Source organism: Tinamus guttatus, unplaced genomic scaffold, assembly GCF_059628265.1.
Source record: "Tinamus guttatus ecotype Peru unplaced genomic scaffold, ASM5962826v1 Tinamus_guttatus_pri_ptg000063l, whole genome shotgun sequence".
Lineage (NCBI taxonomy): Eukaryota > Metazoa > Chordata > Aves > Tinamiformes > Tinamidae > Tinamus > Tinamus guttatus.
This window is the reverse complement of record NW_028288597.1, coordinates 551,787-569,379: the sequence shown is the minus strand read 5'-3', so window position 1 is coordinate 569,379 and position 17,593 is coordinate 551,787. Positions and strand designations below refer to the sequence as shown.

Sequence of the window (17,593 nt, the reverse complement as noted above, 5' to 3'; positions counted from 1 at the left end):
AACCAGGGTGAAGATTAAAAACTTCTTTTTTGGGGAATGTGGGTATAATTGAAAGCAAATAAACTCTTAATAGTCATCTTCAGGCACAGCAAGCTGCGTTCTAAATATATTGATTATAATTGCAGAAAATATTCATGGAAGCTGGTTTTGCTCACAAGAACTATTCATCCCTCTACCTCTGCCTGGTAACAGAGTAAAGCATGTTTTCTTCAGTGGTAATAGGTTGCTGTGAGAAATACAGGGGGCACTGAAGTTCTCTGCACAGCAATTTCCTGTGCTTCCGCAGTTAAAATAGCGTAAACTGAGTTTTCAGAGTAAGAGTAGCCCAAGGTTGTCGTAGAGTTCCTCCAAGCCGTGGCGTTGTGCTGCGTTGGAGAACAAGCCGATTCACTTTGTTTGCCTCTGTGGTCATTAGCAGGCAGCAAATTGCTCCACACAAGTGTGATGCAAGCGCTGGGCATTGCAGCTGGTTTTTCCAAGTGCTGGTCTTTGTGCAGCCTTGCAGATGCTGCTCTTGGTTATTACAGAGTGTATAGATGTTTAGCCTACCGTAGCTTTCTGAATGGCTGGGGTGCTGAGAAAAAAACCCTTGTGGCAATTTCTATGGAATTTATTGACTGCTGTGTTGTACTGCCAGCTGATTCCTACACAGACTGCGACGCTATTTTGCAGATACTGTCCCCCGAGATAAATTTATCCATTCAGGCATTATGTGATCTGTGTACCGGATCAGACACGGACAATGGGAGTTGTAGCAGTAGCTTGAGCCTTGAATTGAATGTCCATCTTCAGAGGTTCATGACAGCAGCTTGCTCACTGCCTACTCTGCTAAAAGGATTACCTAACCATTGCACAATCACTATGGAGACCAGATGGTCTTTTTGCCTGTTTCTTTAGACAAATTGGGTTCAGTGTTCCCTTATGAATAGAAATAAGCCCCTCAAAGCCCCCTTGTTGAATGGAGTTTTTGCTCTCAGATGAAGAATTCTGAACGTAAACTCCTACTTGTGTGTGATCCCTGCCTGCTAGGGTTGAGGAAGGCAGTTTTGCTGAAGATTTGCATTTGTTCTGCAACTTTGAACTTCATGAAACTTGCATGCTGTCTTTTATTTACCCGTGTTTTAGTTTTATCTTGAATTTAAAATCCCATTTGTTCACTCTGTATTGCATTGGATGTTATTAAAACTGTTTTATGTAAACGGATGTTCTTAGCAGCATAGACGAATCAAACCTACAAGGCAAGGGAATCCTAAATACCAGCGTATGTAACAGTTAGAATACACAAGCTAAAAAGATCATTTTCTGAGGGTTGGCTGAAATTTCTGTGATCTACTGGTTCCTGTCAAATGTCTTGTGATAACAGCCATGAATTTGTGTTTATAGGTCTGTAACATCTCTAGCATCTCTAGAATATCCAAAAGGATATACTTCCAAGGCATTTATTTGCAGACCTTTTCCCAGCTTCGCTTTTAATGCTAGTTTGCAAACTTTAACTTTTTTTCCTGTAAGGTTAGAAAAATACCTAGCTAACCAAGTGAACTCTAAATATCTTCAAGGTTCTTAAAGCAGTAAATATCCACAAAATGAATCAAAAAGAGCAGAACCGTGTATGCAAATTAATTAGTTAATCAATTGAAAATTGTGGACAGTAATCACTGAGTAGAATATTTTTTGAAGTAGTGTATCTATTTTATTTTTTTTTCTAGTTAAAAATCTATATTCCAAAGTTGAACCAAAAATTGTGTACTACTGCTACTACTATTTCAGCCACTAAGCTGCTGGTGTATTCTATGAAGTTCAGCTTCTGCCCTTTTGTTTTGAGTTGCATCGTTGTGTGCTGAGTGAGCAACCGATAAATTCAGCTGATCAGAAGGAACTTGTGTCGTGTTACCTTCTGATCTGTGCAGTGCTTGGTGCCTTTTTGCTGTTTTGCTGGCAGATTAATTTAAAATTAGAACAAATGTAAAGAGAGGTGTTACTGATTGGGTGGTGGAGTGAATTACCCCAGGGATCTTTCACTTCAGGACTGGGATTCAGAATTCAGGTGGGACAAGGATAAGCAGATGCTGAAATGTTTGCTCTGACCAGGTTGGCCCACACTGTGAAGGACCATTGCATAGTCTATGGATCTATTATTGATGTTTCTAAACTAAAACCGAGGCTTCTCAAAGTTGGTCCCAATCTGTCAGTAAGAAGGGAAAAGGACAGAATTAGGAAATAAAACACTTCCCCAAACAGGCATTTGATTGAATTAACCCGTTGCAAGTCGTTGAAGTGCATTTATAAAAATGCATGATTAAGAATCCTATTAATCATTTCTCTCTTCTCCATTTGTGAATTTTGTTTGTTTTTCTTTTTGTTTGATTATGCTGATAGCTCAAGTAATACATATGCATTTTATTTGACAGCGACACCTTTTGTGTCTGTTTTGATGTTTTCTAGAAAGACTGCGTGCATCTCCATCCGTTTTTTGGAAAGAGTAGTGGCTGGCCACGAAGGCAATGCAAAGCATGGTAACTGATAACTGTGCCCACATTTAGCAGTGATCCTACAGGTATGCTCTTGTTTTATACTAAGGGGTAAGGACTGAAGGAGAGGATGTTAAAGTATATATAAACTCTTAAGAGCTGAGACTTTTTCTTCACAAGGGTGTGAAGATATTCCCAAAATTTTAATGAGGCTATGGTGAATTCTCCTAAGACTGATGGTATGAGATATGATATGCAAAGAAACACAGTACAGGTTGAAAATGTATTTTGATTTTATAGTTTAAAACTTCCTTTACTGCCATTTTTGTAGATTGCAACCAGTGGAGATTGACTTCAAGTAACAAAAAAGACAGTGCTACTTTGTATAGGGCAAAACCCTTCCATCTTCTCATTCTGCCAATTTGACTACTTCAGAGTAGTAAAATCTCTGAGATCAGAGTAGAGCAGTTTCCCGTGAATTCGGTAAAAAGCTAAAGAGGTTTTTTTTTTTTTTTTTTTTTTTTTTTTCCTTCACTAAGTGGACTGTTGAACTGCCCTGTGCTGCATGAACATAATGCGGTTTTGTGCTGTAATGGAAGATGAGGCTATTTGGCTAACCAAGCCCTTTTTTGTTTGGGGGTATTTTCTTCCCTCATTTTTCCCCTCCTAAGTTGACTCCATTTAAACATGAAGTTGGGGTTTGCAGAACAGTTTGTTGAGACAACGTTTTATTGCCCAGAAGCCAGTCAAGCTGAAACTGCAGTTTGCATGTCTCCTGGCAGAAGGGATTTTTCTGAAAGTACAGTTCACTTTACATCTAAGTAATGATTATCCCACTGTCTCCCTTTCATTATGCCATTGTTCTTGGGAGCCAGAGATTTTGTAAGCTATAAGAAAAGGATGTTGCCAAGGGTGTGGGTGGAGAAAGGTGTTGACATGATTTCAATGGGGTTAGATTCCAGCTTTGTAACAGAGGGGTAATGAGCCATGCAAAGAATAGGTTTTCCTCGCCTGCCCCTAAAATAAATGCTGTTATGAACTTTATGTTGTAAATGACTATTTAATGGATTTTTTGAAGCAATTGTTTCATATCATTTTTTAAAAAGACACTTTCCTGCATAGAGAGTAAAAACGGTCTTTTGCTTTTAGCTATTTGTCTTCTGGCCATTGTTTTTAATGAAACTCTTTTTAATTTAGTGGAAAATGGGGAATTCAGAAAGCCAATACAGTCTTCAGGGATCAAAAAATCATGCGGCTGCTACAACTGGTGCCAAGCAGAAGCCTTGTACTCTAAAAATTCGCAGCATTCATGCTAAAGATGAAAAGTCTTGCTCCTTGCATGGATGGGGACATGCCAGTAGTGGCTCAAACTATAAATCAAGATCCCTTGCCAGAAGCTGCCTTTCCCACTTCAAGAGTAGTCAGCCTTATTCATCTAGACTCAGTGATACCACGCTGAAGGTCCCTAAAAGCAATGCCCACACCAAACACAGGACAAACACCTCAGAGGACTCCTGCCAAGGAAATAGTGCAGCTTTTTTGCCTGAGAATGGTTTCCACTATATCAGCCTTCAAGCGGCCTCTCGAGAATGCAACGGACACATTTTAAATTGTTATGGAAAGAATGAGAGTCTTGCATCAACCTCACCATCAGAGGACAGGAGGAGTCCAAAAGTCCTCATTAAGACACTGGGGAAGCTAGATGGCTGCTTGAGGGTTGAATTCCACAACAGTAGTAACAACAAAGTACCTACGGAGGAGTCCAGTGGACCGGTCCAGCTGCTGAGGTATTCACCTACTTTGGAATCTAAACCGAACAACCTGCTCGATGTCAGGAGGAACTCCAGCGCAGACTGCTCTTCCAGTCATCGTCTGTCACCGACTGACTCAAGACTTCGGTCTAGTAAAGGAAGCTCCCTAAGCTCTGAGTCTTCATGGTATGACTCTCTGTGGGGAAATGCTGGGGATATCAATGAGCTGGATGGTTCGTATTTGACCAGGAGCACTCCAGATACAAGCATTCATGCCAGTTTCCCACCAAGTGACAACAAGAAGTCATTCAATCAAAGTTCATCTCTTTCCTCACTCCGAGATCTGTATAAGGACGCAAATTTGGAAAGCACCCCTCCACCTGGGATCAGGTTGTCTGATGAATATATTGATGCTCATGGCAGCTTAAGCAACCGTGTGTCGTTTGCCTCAGACATTGATGTTCCCTCCAGGGTAGAGCATGGAAGTCCTGCACATTACTCTTCCTACACACTACCATGCAGAAAGTCTAAGCCCCTCAATGAGGATGCATCCAAGAAGGATACATTAAAAAACCGAATGCGGCGCATCAGTGATTGGACAGGAAGCCTCTCGAGGAAGAAGAGAAAGCTGCAGGTATGTACAGAGCCAGACCTAAGGGCCTGGAAATTGCTTTTTTGATTTCTTTCAGAAAGGTAACTGTTGCATCGTGTTTGTCTTTCTCACAGAGGAATTGGTTACTACCCTCCTTTGGTATTTTGCGGAATTCTGAGGTGGATTCCAACTCTGCAGCCATCTGAAATTTCAACAAGAATAATAATAAAAAAGATGCATTTTTGTGTGTATGCATATTCCCTTGCTATTTTGTCACCTTCTCGGTTGTCTCTAGCTTGAATTCTCTGGAGCCTAATATCTCAGTGAAATAGCTTTTGAAAATACTACATTTTTTACTTTGTTTTACCTATGAAAATAAACAGATATCGTATATATGCTATAAATCAGCATGTTTTGTCTAAGGAATATGGAAGGAGCAATAGGAGCCAATTTGAGAAACATGTTACAAATACCTTTGCCAGTATTCCCTTATTTGTATTTTTGATTTCATCACTAACTTTTGTTTCTTTGTCAGTCCATTTCTAGCTAGGAAAGCAGCTATAGACAGTGGAGCTCTCGGTTCTGCCTCTGCCTTCTATGAAGGTATTAATTGTGTGCCCTCCTTTTTCCTGTGTGTGAGCTTAGTGCACCAGATGGAAAAGCTGGAATTGCCATCTGGCCAGCCGGGAGTTGGTTGTGTGTAAAAGGAGGTGGGAGGAGGCGAGAGGGAGGGAAAGGATGTCTCTTTAGAAGAATTTAAGGCTAATCCCATTAATAGGAATTTAGGATGCCTGTGGTCAGGAATGAAATTCTTGTCTCCAGCTGCAGGCCCCAGAACTAGCTCTTTAAATGCCAGACTGTGCCTGGCCTTGTCTGTGTGAGTTCATAAGCAGAAATGGAAGGCAGAGACTTTTTTATTTTTACTTTTTTTTCCAACTTCCCTAGTGTTTTTTGTACGGAAGCAGTCACTGCACTTCTCTCGAGTAAGGGCTGGTTTCTTCCTTCATTCTGGGATGCTGGCCCCTTCAAAGGTGACCGAAGTAAGGGGAGCTCCTGCTCCATCCACTTGAACAGCAGTTGAGTAGTAGCTCCTGTTATGCTCTTTCGATGGCATGTGTAGTGAACGGTGTCTCCCCTGTTGGAAATTTTGACAGGTTTTGTATTTAGTTTGAGACCTCTGTCATTGCAATATGGAATTCTCAGGGCCACTTAGGTTCACAAATGAGGTCAATATAAGGTTTGCAAGCATAAATCCTAGATAAGAATGACAGAACTGGGAAAATGAAAATGAAAGCCATTTATTTGGATTACGAAGTAATTCAAGAGGCTTTTTGGTGGGTTGATGTTCATGTATTTTATCAGATGTTATCTTTTCGCCTTCTTACTCAGCTGTAAAATAGAAGGCAGAAAAAAAAAAACAAAATCAATAAAGAAGGCCTTAGCATTTTATATCAGGTTCTTACCTAATACAAATATCTGTAGCTTTTCTGGATTTTATAACCAGGCTTTGCATATGATCTCTACTTCACGGACCTCTGCCATGTATTACTTATGACATTTTCAGAATGGCATTTGTGGTGTACGAATCATAGCTGTTTTGAATTCAGTGTGCTGTGAACTGACTTCAGAAACAGCAAGGAAATTCTGCTGGTGAGATTACAACAAATCAGATGCTGGTAGGAGGAAATTAGCCCTAGCTCTAAAAATGGTGATTTTTTTTTTTTTTGAGCCAAGTATCCAGCTACAGGAAGGATAAAATGAGTAGCTATATGAGCAGTTTTATGATTTTGTGATTTCACCTTCATTCTGAGGTTGGGTCAGTTCCTTTCTGCCTCAAATGTTTTGGAAAAACAGTAAACTCTTCTAGGGGCTACTGTGTTGTAACTTGGTGACAATTACGCTCACTCCGGATCCTTAGGCCTAGGAAGGTGAAAGTAGTGCTCACAGTTCTCATTCCTTGTAACATATTTTTCTGCCTTGCTCTTATCACTGTGCCCCTTCATCATTACATTACAAATAACTGATTGCATTATTGTATTACTTATTGTAATTACTACTGCATTGCCGACTGAAAGGCACTTAGGTCAGAATATAGTTGAAAGCTGGAATACTTCAGTATGGATAGGCCTAAGCACTTGCTTGGCTGGATGTATAGACCCTCCACCTGTTTCTGTGGAAACAAGTTGTCTAGCCACCCTTCAACGGAACTCTGGATGAAAAGGGTCAATTTTAAGGTATTGAGACTAGTTCCCTGCTATTAGAAAGGAAGTTTTCTTTATAACAGTGAACAAATTGCAAGTCTACTTTTAGATCAGGTAAACTTTTCCCTGGTTTGGAGGCTGCTTCAGAACTTTCTTACACTGTTGCTTAGAACTTGTCTTCTAATTTGCAGACTAAATATAGTCCTGGCCAATTTGTTCTCATGCCAGTATTGTCCTTTAGTTATCCTTCCTTATTATTTAATCTGTTATGATTTACTAAAGGGAGGAATTATATCTTCTCTCCGCTTGCATTTGCTAGGCTATGTAGACCTTTTTGGACTCCTGTCTCTAAGATAGGAAATCTGTTTCCTTTTTTCATTCTGGCAGACCTTCTCTGCACCTGTTTTAAATCATTCACGACCAGAATTGGATATGGGATATTCCAGATGAGCCTTTGGCTATGGCCTTCCCAATGGCTTGGATGCTTCCTTATGTCTGGCTTGATCTAATGTTTAATCTGATATATCCTGGAACTGAGTTTGTCCTTTTAATAATGGTCTCACATCAAAGACTGGCAGTCGTTTTGTGCCGTACCCCAGCTCTCTCTGCAGGAGGATATCCTACTGTGTTCCCACTGTGCATCAGTAGTGCTCTGCTGCTTGGCATATCCTCATTTAAGTCTTTGCAGAACCAGAACTGGGAAGGTGCCGTATCACACTACATTGCATTAAACATGGGCAGCGATGACTGATGTGTGAGCAGAGTTTAGGCAGGCTTGTTGTGCAGGCTCTGCTGAGGATGGTGCCGTAGACTGAGGACGCAGTTAAGCATCTGTCTGTCTTTGCCAGATAGGCAGAGCTTGAATCAAAGAACACATGCTGTGTAAAATTAAAATCCAGCAACTGGAAACAACTGCATAAGACAAGTTCTTGAATGAAGTAAATAGACTTGGTATGAGAATTGTTTCTGAAACTTACTGACTTTTATAAGCCAGAGCACTGATGTGTTGCAGTGTAAATCCAAAGGAAGAAAATTTAAAGGAAAAGGCCACTGAAGTAACATTTTATTTGGATTAAAAACTGGTATTAGATCCTGTTATCAGCCTGGGTCTTCACAGATTTAACAGCCTTTATTAGTTCTTTCTGTGTTCTTTGCAGATATTTATTGCACACATCACAACTTGCCTAGCTGATATCTTGGTTAGCCACTTGATTGTCTGTGTCTGTAACTATTTCAGGAGAGATCTGCTTGAATGCAGCAGAGCAGAAAAAGTGACAATTTCATATTATCACTAGCGACAATAGAAATAAAGCAAATAGGAATGTTCCCAACAGGGAAAACAGCTACAGTAACAATTTGGGTCAGGTATATTTTATCAGTGGTGCAGACACTGATCCTTGAGGATCCTTGCTGATCCTTGAGGATCAGCACATTCTGTGTGACCATGTCCATAGTCATCTACAAAACCATAAGCGATATTGGCCTGATGAAGTGCATGTACTCCCAAAGTTTCATTCACTTTGGATCCTGTGTCCATTTACTAAACTCTAGTAGTTTCTCTTTTTCTCTTTCTGTGTCTATGGAGAAAACATACAATGTGCTTGGAGGCTATCCATGTATCCATGGGCAAGCTGAATCCTTCTGTTTTCATTGATGCTAATTGTTCTATAGCAGCCCTTCACAGCAGACATGCTCTTGTATAAGTTGCTCTCATTACTTTTTTTATTGGTGATTTGTAATTGAAAGAGATAGATATCTTTAATAAACTGAATGTTAACCTTTCTCTAGAGGGAACAGACAGATTCTGGAGAATAATCAGAAATAATTATTTAATTTATTTAATTTATTTAATTTATTGTTTATTATTATTTATTAAGTATTTAATATTTATTCAAAGTATTTAAATAATTAAATAATTAAATTGACACGTACATACACTGACAGTGAATTAAAAAGAGGGCAAAGAAAACTTTCAAATGTTCCATACAACTGTGTACAGCCAGTGCAATTGTAATTCTTGCTCTATAATCACTTTAGGGGCACTATATATATATATATATATATTTTTTTTTTTCTCTCCTTCAAGCCTTCCCTCAGTTTGAGTGTGGAGAATAGAAGCTGTTGTGCTTAGTGTCAGTGATGCCTTAGATTTTTTTTTTTTTTTAATCTGTTCTCAGATAACTTAACTCCGGCAAATACGAGTATATTTAGATGAGTCATTGAACTTTAAGGTCTTTTGCTTTGCCTTGTGCTGTATAGACATATTTGGCATTACTGTATAAAATACAAAATTGTTTAGGGCATTACTCTCAGAGCACATTGACTAAAAATCTGTTAAGATTTATGAAAGGTATGGAGGCCAGTGCTACAGCCCCTGGAGAATTAGATCCTTTTTGTCAGTGATTCAGAAGGCTGGAGTTGAACTTACACACTCATAATAGAACATTTTCTTCCAGTTGAATTTGGCTTTTGTGAGGCTACTGCTAGCAATGCCCTGCTGATTGAAAGGTGACTTGTCTTGTGACACTTTCAAACCTCATGTGATCTCAGTGTTGCTCTTGGCTGCTCATTGGAGGTCATTATACTATCAAAACACGCTACAGTTTTTCCACTACATTTTTGAAGAGCATCAAGCAGGAAGCAAAAAAAAACCCCAAGGTAGTTGCTCTCAAAGCTTCTGCTGAGACCAGTGCACAGGAGGCCAAGGATTATTTACTTTACCCTTGTAGAGAAGCTTGTGTGGAAATAAATGCTACTATAGAGACAATCTAAACATGAAAAGAAAGTAAAATAGCTTTGTTATTACCGAGGATAATAGCTTTGCTTCTGCTTTGGTTGTTTATCGCTATCTCTTTTTTTCTTCTCCTTAAAAGTTTTTGAGCAGCGGTTTCAAATTCTTCCTCCACTACCAAAGACATCAGACTTTGTGTTGTAGCTCTTCTATCTCAGTTGTATATAAATACCATTATTAAGACTTAAGCTGGGAGGATGATAAATGACTTATTAAAATGTATACCAGGGTTCTTGACAGTGAGTTTGGTGCAGGGAGCCCAGTCTTATGTAGCTGGAAAATCCCTCAACATCTCTGCAGCCTGTGGAAGTTGAGAGCAGACAACAGTCTAGGCCTGCTCTAAAAGTCCCACGTTGACAAGTAATGGCAGGAAATGGGCATAAGTTAACATACATGTCACAAGGTAAAGTCAAAGTCATACATACGAAATGTCATGAGGAGTGAGCATTTCAGGTAACACTGGCCTCCTTTCTTAATGCAGAAATGGAGAGAGCCATACAGGTAGGAAAAATGCCCATCAGTGTTTAGTGGGATAGTCAAACTCCTATGGGGTTTCCAGAAAGTCATAAAATCTGCATCTCTGCAGTTTGGAAATTGGATTCATGCCAGTCAGCAAATGCATCTTCAGTTAGATTGGATTTTTGATGATTGATCAATACCAACAAGCTTAAAATATTTTGAACTTTTAACCTTTTTTTATTGGTGGCGGTGGTTAGACACAGTTTATGTGGTGATTTGAAAGTAGAGGTAAAATTAGCCTAGGTGTGCTAAAGTTAAATATAGCTGCCTCACCCGAATGGAGTGTCACCGAGGTATTGCAAACACAGTAAGACCAAAGAAACCTTGCCCTGACATCGCCCCCGGCCTTGCACTCAGAGCAGCTGGGGAACCAGAAGGGTGTTCAGTTAGTGGGTGGATGTGGTTGTCTTTCCAGTGTCCGTCAAGTTCCACGAAATGGAACCACAGCCGTAGTCAGCAGATTCAGACATTTTGTGGAGGTTTCTGACTTATCACCAGGTCAGCAAGTTTGCTTAGGCGTTAAAGGGAGGCCTGTTGTGTAAAACTTGAGTGGTGGCACCGACAGTGTCAATGGCTGCTGAGATAAAGCCTGTGACGCGGTGTTGGGAAGAGACTGCCTTTGAGGAAGGAATTCACTGTGGCCAAACATGAAACAAATTTAAATGCCAAAGGAGATGTCTCTTTTCATCCTATCTTTGGGGTCTGATTTCTGGCAATTTGCTTTATGTACAGGAGCCAAAATGCAAAGATGGGAGCGAATACTTTGACACCAGGATGGACAACCTCACTACTGACACTCTAGCACCCTCCCAGCTTTCCAGTTTGCTGTGGTCACCTGGTTCCACCCATGTCCTGTCCCAGAGAAGTGAATCCACTAATGCCATCAGCAGTGATGTCCTGAGGCAGAACATCTACGAGAACTTCATGCGGGAGCTGGAGATGAGCAGGACAAACGTGGAGAACACAGAGACCTCATCGGAAACTGAAGACTCCAGCAGTGAGTCCCTCAGCTCCTTAGAGCAGCTCGATCTGTTGTACGAGAAAGAGCAAGGAGTGGTGCGCAAGGCAGGGTGGCTGTTCTTCAAACCCTTGGTGACTCTGCAGAAAGAGAAGAAACTGGAGCTTGTCACCCGGCGAAAGTGGAAGCAGTACTGGGTGACGCTCAAAGGTAAATCACGGTGTTGCTCCCTAAGCTTGACACCAGCTGTTGTCTCCGTTGTGTGTCAGCAGCTTTTCAGGTGTGCTGCTTTCCATGAGCAGTTCTGTAGCACATCTGGCTTTGCCCATACAGCTTGTTACGTCCGAGTAGCTCTTGTGTGCTGAGTATTGGGTGTGGGACCTTGCGTGTTACACCCGAGTGAGGTTTGTTTTGTCTGACTTCCCTGTTCCTGTGCTCAGGCAGAATTGGGACTTTTGTATGTTTGGAAGTCAAAGATGGAAAAAAAATCCAGAAGGTTACACCTCTGTAGTGGGGCAGTAAAAATGTAAGGATTAGAAGTCCCATGCACACAGGCCACTGTTTCCTGAGCTTACTTAAAGTTGGGATGAGTCAACATAAAAATATTCAGTTTACTGCAGTGGCATAACAGAGAGCTGAATGCATCTGTGCTGAGGCATTTGCACAAAACATTTGTCCCGTGAAGGTGCAGTTGTGGGTGCACTCACTCCCAGAGCCACAGCTCCATCTCTGGTTTCCCTTCCATCCCAGGTTGGCTCTTTCACACTGCTTGATCTTGGTGTTCCCAAACGCTTGTTTCTTGTTGCCTTTCCATGTCCCCGCTTTGCTGTCTCTCCTATCTGCTCCTGTGGTGAAAGAGCCCTTTGAGAAGGTGATCCATGTAAACAAGTGCTGCGGGTGGGCTGGCGTGTGATTATGGTGTTTGAGTGAGCAGGTCACGTTGGTGGCACAGCGTAGTGGAGGAGGTGGGTGTGCCACAAGAAGTGTATGGGTGTCAGGAAGTGTAAGGAGGAAAATAACATCTATTGTGAGGAGGAACAGGAATTTAATGGGTGAGTTCATAGGATTTTTTTTTTCTGAATTGCATCCAAAGGAATATGCCTTTCAGTAAATATAATGCTAAGTTAATGAGTAAGGAAATGATCAAACTTAATAGTTTCCTAGCATATCTGGGATGGGAGGAGAGAAAATAACAGCTTTCCCACAGGTTGCCCTTTTCAAAATTCTGTATGGGTGTAGACCTGAGGGGGAAAAAAAAAAAAAAAAGAACAGCAAACAGCAAGTGCTGAGAATGTTATGGTTGATAGTGCTGATTTAAAAGAAGTAAGCTCGAATGTAGCAATTCTACCTAATAATTCAGAGACCTGTTATCAAGGGATCAAAATGTAGGCAGTTTCAACAGTTTAAATCACTTATCCCAATCATCAGATAGCATGAATCATGCTTACAAGCACTATATACAAAAGGGAAAAATAATATCTGAGTGCCACCCGTTTCTTATATGTTTGTGTTATGGAGTGTGAATACAAGTTTGATCTACCTCTTCTAAAATACAAGTAGTTTCCTAACAATCTTGTCAAGTACCTAAACTGAAGAATGTATATACCTGTAGTCCGTGCATGTCTGATTAATGAAGCAGTGATGCTCTGGAAAGGGTAACTCAGGTGCCTCACGTGCACTTCTTTGCTATGAAATCAGCTTACCGGTGACCTTGAGCAAGTTGCATTCCTTCTTGCTACCTGTATTTCCCGATCTATAAAAGAGGGATTACAAAATTCTTTGTAAAATACTTTATTAAAGCTAACATTATAAAAAGCATTAGAATGGGTTTTACTTAGGAGGAGTGATATGGATACATTCATGGTGCAGAATGTCTTCCGCTTTGTTAGCTGTTTTAAATACACATTCCTCATTTCCTTGATCTCATACCTTTATTGTCCTGTAGGCAGTTTTGATGCCAAGATAAACTTGCCCGTCTGGATATCAAGGCGTAGTTCTGTTTTCATAATATGCTATATCAAGATCAAGGCATTTGCTTTAGTTTTCCTTATAGAGGGTTTTGAATAAATCTGTGGTTAATTTGTTCTTGAAATTTAAATAGCCAAGATATTTTAAAATATGACTTAAAATAGCCACATATGCAAATGGAGAACAGCGTGTTTCTTTGCACTCTGCTGAGATGTGTTTAATTATAAATATGCAGAAGGCTTATAACCATCTGGTTACCTGCCAAACCTGAAAGTATATATGTCCTGAGGCCTCCACTGTACTTTCAGGGCCATCAGGACCTGAGCTTGAATAGTAAGCCTTTAACAGGAGGAACTCCCTTTCCCATCTGCCCTGTCCGATTAATTAATTTTAACATGGGAAATTGCTTTCTCACCAATCTCCCCCCTCAGTTCAAGTTTTGATCAAAACACTTGGGTTGTAATCAGCCCCTGTGGGGCTATTGGAATTTATGAAACCAGCTACCTCTAGGGTTCATGTGGCTTACCCCCAGAGGTATACCTGGACGTTCCTTGCACCTAAACATGCATGCATTTCCTTCAACGTTTTCTTTTACTGAGGGGGTCTGCTGGGTACAATTAATCTGACAGGATAGAAAGCAACACACCTTTACTTACATTTCTGATAACATCGAGAGGAAACATCGGACTTTAAAACTATCATGTACCAAAATACTGCCACGCACTGAAATAGAACTTAATTTGCACTTTTCTGAGGTGCAGAAGTGGAAGCGATTGTACAGTGTTGCTGTTCGTGACTTGTTGGTTTTGCTTGACTGAAATGTGTGGAAAAAATACTATGCCTGATACACCGAGTGGAACAAACCCTCTTCCTTCTCTTGCATCTACAGGGATCTCCAAGTGCTTCTGTGTTTTATGGGAGAAAAAAAGTATGGCTGGGAAGGGTAGGTCCAATTCTAGAGGATTTGCTGCTTCCCTAAATAATCTGCCAGACTCTCTGGATAATATTAGAAAAAGGTGTACATAGGTAATTTTCAGGCATGTCTATTTTTTGGATTCTTTCCATTGAAAACCTCTGATTCGGTCACTAATTTCTGTTGTATGTTTATTTCCCTTTTCCTGTAGCTGTTCTATGGCACTGGAGAATGCAGTGAGATCCATCTTGCTGATTTTTGCTTTTCAAATTCTGTCGATTCAAGCTGTAAGAAGAGCAGTGTATTCCATCTCTTACCTTTTCATAGCAAATGTGCCCTACAAACTCAGATAGCACTATCCTCCTCCGTTATCAGGCAGAACAATCTGAAAACACTTGATTTTGGTTCCGAAATTAGATTTTTACCTCTTAGTAAGCTCTGCCTTAAATTTGCATAAATTAGGATGATGCACTTGGGATTTCTAACAATGTTAAGTGTGAGAGAAGTGTTAAAATAAAGGCTGAAATCAGCCTTTTCCTGGATGTTTTAAAATCACGTAAGAGAGAGATTTCAAAGTGTAAGCTTGGCAGCATCTCAGCTCTATGCCCCGTACAGGTGTATCTGCATGGGGATGGGCACCCACAGTCTGCTCCATAGAGACACGCCACCAACTTGAGGTTTGGCCCTGCCTTGTGGTGTGGTACCTCATTGCTGCTGTGACACCTCATGGATTTGAAGGAAAAACAACAACAAAACCAAGATTTTTTTTTAACATTATTTTACTAATGCAGTTCAGACTGTGACCTGTGGGACAGGTAAAACAGGGCATCTTAGAGCTGTGGATTGCAATATTGGACAGGAATGAATGGCTCGCAGGGGATGGAGGAGATGGGCCCTCCCTATGGGAGCTTCACTGCCAAAGACATCATGACAAGTTAATCATCCTTCTGGGGTCTGGGATCAATTCTCCTCTGTGGTCCTCCACAAATAATTCCTTTTGTTACATATGTAAATGTCATCAGCCTGGATGAAGTTTGTTTTCTGGATCCTGATCTCGAATCATGCATGTTTTGTTATCTCCAAGACTCAGCATAAACAGACCCACACCTTTAAAATGTTTTAAATTAATCATACTGAGTTCAGCGTCTAAGTCCGCGTTTTACAGGTAGATTCAAGGAAACTCAGTTTAAGCATGGCAAGTTTGGTATGGCACTTCGAATGCTGTGTGAAGCCAAAAGTTTTGCAAATTTTTTCTGCAAATACAAAGGCAGAATAGATGGTTGTTATGAGAGAGGATTAGCTCCCTTAAATAATAAAGAAACACAAAAGCTGATTTTCATAAGGAGGGATTAATGTTTTCTACATGCTTTAATATTTTAGAAGGCTGTCTAGTGAGTTGTTCTGTTTTTTTTTCTTAATTCAGTGTCTGCGTATTTGTTGAACAAACATGTCCCTATTAGAAGTCTATTCCAACTTTTCATTGGCAAAGTCATCATTACCTTGTCTATTTTTCAGTTTGGAGGAACCTCCTTCTCTTTCCAGTTAAAGAGAGAGATGGAAATGATGTTCTCTGTTGTTGAAGGAAGTCTTAAATCACAAAAATATTAATACAAGAGAACCTGAACTAATTTTCTCATTATCCTTTGTCATCCCTAACGTGAAGGTTGTACCCTGCTGTTTTATGAGACCTATGGAAGGAATTCGATGGAACAGAGCTCGTTGCCTCGGTACGCCCTGTTTGCAGAGGACAGCATAGTACAGTCTGTTCCAGAGCATCCCAAGAAGGAAAATGTATTCTGTCTCAGCAATTCTTTTGGAGATGTCTACCTATTTCAGGTAACAATGTGCATACATAACTTTCTGATTGCTTACAATTAAAGTGTGTTTGCGTGTATGACTTTATATAAATATACATATATGTATATATATATATACATATATATATGTACACACATCATGCCTGTAACTTTCACTTAAAATTGTAGTAAAGTTATCATGTTGTACTATACTATTGTAAGAGTATGGCGTGATTTAGGTTTTTGGTATTTCACTAGTGGGCTCAGTCAATTATGGGTCAGAAATAAAGAGAGCAGAGAACACAAATGAGAAAGGCACAACCCTGCAAGACACTTTATGCCTGGTTACAGACTTCAAGCAAATCAGCTGTACTGTCAGTGTTTTTATAGCTCTGTAAGCATTCCACGTTGAGACATGATAGTCTCAATCTTGAATTTGCTGGTCTCAAAGAGTGTTTGCTTGAGTGAGAATTTGAAAAAGAAGGCTAAAAATAATCTGAAGGTCTTGGCTGCTTAGCTGTATCACTGGAAATTGTAATAAAGAACAGTGCAATGTGGAACTGCCTGCATGAAAACATGTTGATTCATAGGTGCACTCATAAATATATCCGGAGACATTTTGTTCAGATGTATTCTCCTGCTTTGCTGTGCTCTTTCAACTAATTGGGCATTTCTAAGTAAGCAAGTATCTCTCCTTAGACCTTACCTTTAGAGTCATCCCATTTGCCATGTGCAACTGAAGGAATTCTGTCCTTGAAACCTGTTAGTTTTTACCTTAACTAGTGGGAGGGATTGGAAGTTACAAGTCTCATCGTTCCCACAGCTCCTAGGGCTCTTTGTGCTATGTCACCCCTCAGATCTTGCAGTTTTAGGAAGCACAGTATCGGAGGCAAGTTGCAGTGGAGTGTGGAGAAGGCTGGCAGTGCCTTTACTTCCATAATTTTAAAGATAAAATGCCCAAGACCTCAGTGAGCCTGTCACATGCTTCTGGATCTGCTAGATCTTCTAGAGCTGCTGATTCATTTTTGCTATCTCTTATTTGATTATAACGTTGCACCATGCATTTGCTTCACAGGCGACAAGCCAGACAGATCTGGAAAACTGGGTTACTGCCATACATTCAGCTTGTGCTTCCCTCTTTGCGAAGAAGCTCGGGAAAGAGGACACCGTTAGGCTATTGAAAAATCAAACCAAGAGTCTCTTCCAGAAGATTGACATGGACAGCAAGATGAAAAAGATGGCAGAGTTACAACTCTCAGTTGTTAGTGATCCAAAAAACAGGAAGGCCATAGAGAATCAGGTACTGGAAACAATGGATTTTTTTTCTACTAGAGGATGTTTTTACAGGAGCATATTTATCATTATTTATTCCTTTGGGCTCTGATGATTAATGCTTTTTAGGCCTAAGATATTTTGTCCTGGAGATAGCTGGCACAGTAGTCACCATCGTTACCACCTTTCTGTTGCATTTGAGATCAGTGCAGGAAGTAGGCCGGCTGTGTGTCAGACTGCTTTATAAGAACCCGGTTGTTTTATAAGAACCTGAGTTATTTCTTTTCTTTTCCAGAAAAATGTAATTAAGTTTTATTTCTCTGCTTTGTGAGATAGTTATTAATAATATATACCTGTTACAGAG

The 17,593-nt window shown here is 40.3% G+C and overlaps 1 protein-coding gene across 1 annotated transcript in view; it reads left to right on the top strand.

Annotated features, from left to right (window-relative positions):
* Window positions 1-2,434: 2,434 nt before the first annotated feature.
* Window positions 2,435-17,593, top strand: part of TIAM2 (TIAM Rac1 associated GEF 2) — a 90,151-nt gene continuing 74,992 nt past the window's right edge. Inside the window, exons 1-5 of the mRNA XM_088519601.1 lie at window positions 2,435-2,554; window positions 3,666-4,853; window positions 11,055-11,490; window positions 15,825-15,997; window positions 17,033-17,257. Coding sequence (XP_088375727.1) covers window positions 3,672-4,853; window positions 11,055-11,490; window positions 15,825-15,997; window positions 17,033-17,257 — 2,016 coding nt within the window. The 5' untranslated portion in view covers window positions 2,435-2,554; window positions 3,666-3,671. The remainder of the gene's footprint in view (window positions 2,555-3,665; window positions 4,854-11,054; window positions 11,491-15,824; window positions 15,998-17,032; window positions 17,258-17,593) is intronic.